At 30.1% G+C, this 6,704-nt stretch overlaps 1 protein-coding gene across 1 annotated transcript; it reads right to left on the bottom strand.

Annotated features, from left to right (window-relative positions):
* Positions 1-2,444: 2,444 nt before the first annotated feature.
* Positions 2,445-3,380, bottom strand: LOC127543330 (olfactory receptor 1165-like). Its single transcript, XM_051969373.1, has one exon. It carries the CDS (start codon positions 3,378-3,380, stop codon positions 2,445-2,447), a length of 936 nt encoding a protein of 311 aa, XP_051825333.1.
* Positions 3,381-6,704: the final 3,324 nt, after the last annotated feature.

Genomic DNA, 6,704 nt, shown 5'->3' on the forward strand with positions numbered 1-6,704 from the left:
CCAGTAAGTGGTTTGATATTATGAAACATAGAGACTAGAAAATTTCCCAAGAAAGAACATTGTACATAAAAGCAAATGTGTCACTATGGATGAAAGCCAAAAATTGTGCTCTGGATCCATCAAGAAAGATGGAGAAAAAGCTCTCAGATGAAATTGTGATACTTGGAATCTAAAGGAATCTTCTGGTACACCCATGTTTATGAGGTAGTACTATAAAACTTTTGGCTTCCTCAATCAGAATACCAGGAGACAGCTTTGGGAAACACACCCTAAAAACCAGGAAGTTCTCAATTTCTTCTCAAACTTTTGAGCTGATTAATTTCACAAATGTTCCATGTTTCACTTTGGCCCAGAAAATATATGATAGTAATTTCTTTCCTAAAATATCTCCAATCCTGAAAGTTTAATTGCACATCTTCACATGTAAAGACAATGAATTAATCATTAATCAATCAAAAATCAATTACTGAAAACCTACTATAGAATAGATACTGTTAGCATGTAGAGATACAAAGACAAACTTGACAGAGGTAGAGGAAATTCATTTACTGAAAATGGCAAGTGCAAAGTCATGAAGATGGAAGATCAGATAATTTTATTTGACAATAAGAAGGCAAGTTTGACCCAATTATGGAATTATATTGAACAATGCATATTAGAGTAGAGAAGTAGTTTGGGACCAGGTTATCAAGAAAAAAAAAATAAGAGAAGTTTATACTGGACAAAATAGGGAGTCACTAAAATTCAATAAATAAGAGATTAACATGATCATACCTGTGTCTTAGGAAAACCACTTTTTCATCTATATGGATAATTTCATGGAGAAAGAAACTCTCTACTTCCAAGACGTCATTCAAATTCTATTGATTTCAACTTGTAACCATGTTCCCTTTATGTCAAGTCACCGTAAGATCAACCATTCTCCCTCAACAACTTCATTGTCTCTACATACTCTACCACATTTTCAAGAATTTCACTTTCTTTTATTTTTCATATAAATTTTATATTACATTAGTTTTTTTTTCCTAATACAAACAAAAATATGTTCCAAAAAGTGAGAGAATACAAAAGAATTTTTAAAACATATGAATTGATAAGCTTCTACTATTTATATTTTAATTTTTAAAGCACACATTGACTGGAAAAATAATTAAATGTCTCTTCACTTTTAAAATTACTGTTTGATCCTATTTTGCCTATTCATAAGTGTTTGTTCATATTCATAGAATCAATAGGGTGTTTTTCTTAAGTTCTCATTAAAATTGTATATTATTTTCAAGACCATCACAGAACTAAAAAACAGTATAGTATTGTACAAAATATTGTCAACTTTATTATTTTTAAATTAACTGTAAATATGATACTTCAGAATGTTTTTGGAATTGTACCTTAATTCTTAGCAAGTTCGAACATATATTCAGGTCATTATCGAGGTTTTTTGTTTTTAAATAAGGCCATACTTATTTATAGAATCCTGGGTGTTATTATGATAAATTCATGTGATATACTTAAATATTTTTATAGTAATTTTTACCAAAATATGTACTGACTCAACATATGTGTTTTTTAATCTTCAAACTCGTTTTCTATGTTTAATTATAAGTATCTCTTATTTACCTTTTATCTCAAAGTTGAATGTGTAAAAATTTTCCTCCTCTCAAAATAATTCAAAATCTTATTGCAATTACATCTCAAAATAATAGTTTAACATTGTACATTTCTTATCCATGATGTTGGGCCCAAGAAATACATACACATACATATACAAACACACACATTACCACATGTCAAATGTATTATGCTGAAACAACTTTTTGTTGACTCCTTAAATCTGGTTGTTAGTTCTTCATTGTGTTTGCATTCCTCACAAATGATCAAACACTACAAATCAGGATTTAATTTTCTTATCAATATCATTATTACCAATTCCAGTGTGTCCTCAATTGCTAGTTTAGATAAGTGCTACAAAATCTACTTTTTGCATTTTTGTTCTGTCACTTCACTGTTACCTTTGTTTTATTTTTTTTTTTGTATGAAATTGAGAGAAGAGAAGATTCATTGAAGAAAACAATTATCAAATTTATTGAAAAAAAATGTATTTACCCCCTAATTTAAGATGTTTGCCTTTCTATATGATCTTGAACCTAGCTCTATATATTGGAATAAGCTACAGAAGTATGTTTTTATTGTTATCATTCCTGAATGTTGTTGTTTGTTATTGTTGCCATTACAGTTGACATTGTCTTTTCTTCTTCTGATTTTCTCCCTTTATTTTACATATCTCTTCTTCATTTACACACTCATGTACACAATTCAGTTAGTTATAATGCCAAATACCAGAATACTAGATAAAATGAACAATAAGAATCAGTTTGCTAATTAAATATCATGATCAGTTCTTGTAGTATCACTCAAGAAGTAAATATATCACAGATATAATAATTTTAGTGAGAAAATAATTTTATATTCATTAATTTCATGAATGTTTCCTTTACATCTTTGTTCCTGAGACTATATATTAATGGGTTCAACATCGGAATCACTACTGTATAAAAAACAGTGCTTACTCTGATTATGAGCCATGAGCTTTTGGAACTGGGCACACAGTAGAGGCACAGGATAGTCCCAAAGAAGATGGTAACAGCAGTCAAGTGAGAGGCACAAGTGGAGAAGGCCTTATGCCTTCCACTGGTTGAAGGCATTTTCATGACAGTTATAAAAATAAAGAGATAGGAGGTAAGTATAATGGTGAGTGTGCAAAAGGTATTAAAATTTGAAAGACTAAATAGAATTACCTCAGTCAAGTGTTTATCAGAGAAGGAGGCAGAGAGAATAGCAGAATACTCACAGAGAATATTATTAATGATGTTAATCCCACAAAAAGACAAAATAAGGAGAGAGTAAGTAAAGACCACACAAGAAATTAGGCCCCAAGAATATGATATGGTGACCAGAAGGGTGCAAAGTTTTTGGGACATAGTAACTGAATATAGTAAAGGATTACAAATGGCTACAAATCGATCATAGGCCATGACTGCCAACATGAACATCTCTGTCACCACACAGGTAACAGCAAAAGAAAATTGCATGATGCATCCCATGAATGAGATGCTTCTGTCTTCCACAACTAAGATTTCTAAAAATTTGGGTGTAATTATAGTGGAATAACAGAAATCTATAAAAGATAAGTGACTGAGGAAAAAGTACATTGGAGTGTGGAGTTTGGGATTGCATCTGATGATCACAATCATGCCCAAATTTCCCACCACAGTCACCACATAGATGGCCAGGAACACCAGGAAGAGGGGCACTTGGAGATCTGGGTAATCAGAGAATCCTAAGAGGATGAACATCACGGTAGTTTGGTTAGCTCTCATCATAATTTCTTGTGGAGAGAATTTCAAAATCATACAAATACAGCCTATGAAAAGTAAGGGAAAAAATTCTATGGCTATATATATATCAACACATGATTCAAATATAACCCTCCTATATTTAACTTTATGATCTGTTAGAGTCCTTATTTTAAGACACTTGGTTTCAAGGAAAATAATGAAAAAATTGAAAAGCTCTAAATGAATTGAAATTGAAACTTCTATTAAAACTAAGTCTCTTTATAATATTTATCTATTGGTCCTCACTTCTTTTCTGGGATTAATCTCTCTTTTCCAGCTACCACACTGATTAGCCTACACATGGATCATACCATTTCATTCTTTTCCATAAATTTTAGCTGATGCTTTTGAATTGACTGATTGGCTTACTAGATGATCCTTGAAATATATGAAAAGAGTTATAATGCTTTTTCCTCAGCTTCTCATTAATTATTTAATTTGCCTTAATTTTAACTGATCTTCCTTTTATATAAATTTAAACCATTGTTCACAAAAATATCCTGGACTGAGGATAATACTAATTATTATCTTACTAAAAAAAATTTATATATATATATATATATATATATATATATATATATATGTATATATATATATATATATATAAAATCTCCTTGTAGAGAGGTGATATGTTCTCTTAATTGTCCCAAACTATTCATAACATTTCTTTGCTTATATATAATACTCATAATTCATATTAATGTTTAACTTTCCAAATCATATTGGTTTGTTTTACTTAGCCATGAATCCTTTTGGGGGGATTTATAAAGTTGATTCATGGAAACTCAGAACAAAAATTTATATTTGTCTTATAAAATGGCATCTTACATATTTTAGACCATTGCTGTGGCCTGATAATGTTTCTTAGATTCCTTATTCTCACAATCTAAAACTGTAATTTGGCAAGTAGCTATCCCTAGATCACCCATATAGAATCATGATTCAGACATTCTAGACAAGAGAAAACTATGAGATAAGTAATACTTAAATATAACTTTCAAGTAGTTCTGAATTCACAAAATTTTACTATCATTCAACATAAATGTTGTATAATATAATTCATTTAAAATTTCCATAAAACATACCTATGACAATGTCATTTCAATCAATTACTCTTCATTATGCTATGTGCAATTAAACTTTCATTTGTGAAAACTCCATCTTGTGAACAGAGCATCAATTACCTAAAATTTTGTAGAATTTGATGTACCATGAAATAATTTAGTGCTTTGTCCATGATCATCCACCAAGTATATGGCAGAAGCCAAACTCAACTCAGACCTTTTTATTAAATAAACTCTGCTTCTGCTCACCAAATTAGAAGTTTCATCAAAAAGAAAACAAGAATTTCTAACCTTTATCTTTTTCATTTAAATATGCTGATTCTTCGTGATCACAGTTTCCTTGTTCAAATGTTTGCTAACCACAGTTTTAATGTTTATATTTTCTCTACATTGAGAATCTAAGAAAGATTATCCCCTTGACTTACGTGTTTGCAATTTTTACTTTCTTAAAGTAATTGTAACATTTGCCTTTCTCTAATGTCTCAGTGTATCCCCTGTTCTCTGAGATGTTCCAAAGATTACTGCAAATGAATCAGCAACTTTGTCTGTTTCAAATTTTCATACTTGAGGATATAGTTTATCCAAATGAGTTAACTTAATATTTCTACCTGCATAAAATTTCTTGCAGTTATTTTCTCTATTTACATACTCACCACCAAGATTATTGCATCACCTTCTTATTTAATCTCCTTGTCTGAAGCCTGGATCCACTCCAATGGTTTATTTAAACAGCTACCAAAGGAGCTTTTCTGATGTATAAGTCTAGTAACATAATCCACTTTTCTGAGTTACATCCAATGATTTTCTCTTAAATCTAGAATACAAAATAAGTTCAATTGGCATTTTATTCATATATTTTACATGTATATGCATCCATAGATAGGTGGGTATATCTATTATATGACTTATGTGCATATCCTTTATATATAGCTATGTATATGTTCATATATTTGCAACATATACACACGTTCTTATGTGTATCCTCACATATACACAAAGATACAACACAATGTAAGCATAGTTATATGTATATCATATACCTACAAATGCACATATATGAACATATGCATAATATGTCTGAAATTGAACTGCTAATTATTCCTCTAAAATCCTTTTTTCTTCTAAACTTTTCAGTTTTTTTCTTTTTATAGGCAACATCATCCCACCACTTTTCCAAGTTCATAAATTTATAAGTATTCTGAAATTTGTATTTCCCTTATCTAATTTCTCTGATCAGTTGTTAAATCTAGATATTTTTGCCCCCACAATATCTATTAAAATGATGTCTTGAGCTTCATTCACACAGATAATAACTTAAAATCTTTATCCCTTGAATGGATTACAAAAATAGTCTTCTAAATGGTCTTCTTATATTGTCTCTCGTTACTCCATTCCATCTTCTACACTATTGTAAAATACATTTTGTATTATACAATGTATTCTGTTCTGTTGCAACTTTGCAGGCTTCAAAACCTTTATACAACTTGACCCAAATCAACCATTCCCACCTCAGGGGAAACAGTACTTAGCCATGAGTCCCTTTTCTTATATTTGTAAAGTTGATCTATGGAACCCAGAACAAGAATTGATTTTTTTCTATTCTTATAAAATGCCATCCTATGTATTTTGGACTATTGCTTTGGCTTGCTAAGCTTTTTGTTTGTTTATTTATTCCTTATTCTATTTTATCCCTTATTCTCACAATCTAAAACTGTAATTTGGCAAGTAGCTATCCCTAGATCACCCATATAGAATCATGATTCAGACATTCTAGACAAGAGAAAACTATGAGATAAGTAATACTTAAATATAACTTTCAAGTAGTTCTGAATTCACAAAATTTTACTATCATTCAACATAAATGTTGTATAATATAATTCATTTAAAATTTCCATAAAACATACCTATGACAATGTCATTTCAATCAATTACTCTTCATTATGCTATGTGCAATTAAACTTTCATTTGTGAAAACTCCATCTTGTGAACAGAGCATCAATTACCTAAAATTTTGTAGAATTTGATGTACCATGAAATAATTTAGTGCTTTGTCCATGATCATCCACCAAGTATATGGCAGAAGCCAAACTCAACTCAGACCTTTTTATTAAATAAACTCTGCTTCTGCTCACCAAATTAGAAGTTTCATCAAAAAGAAAACAAGAATTTCTAACCTTTATCTTTTTCATTTAAATATGCTGATTCTTCGTGATCACAGTTTCCTTGTTCAAATGTTTGCTAACCA

The sequence above is a fragment of the Antechinus flavipes genome, unplaced genomic scaffold (assembly GCF_016432865.1).
Source record: "Antechinus flavipes isolate AdamAnt ecotype Samford, QLD, Australia unplaced genomic scaffold, AdamAnt_v2 unplaced_scaffold249, whole genome shotgun sequence".
Lineage (NCBI taxonomy): Eukaryota > Metazoa > Chordata > Mammalia > Dasyuromorphia > Dasyuridae > Antechinus > Antechinus flavipes.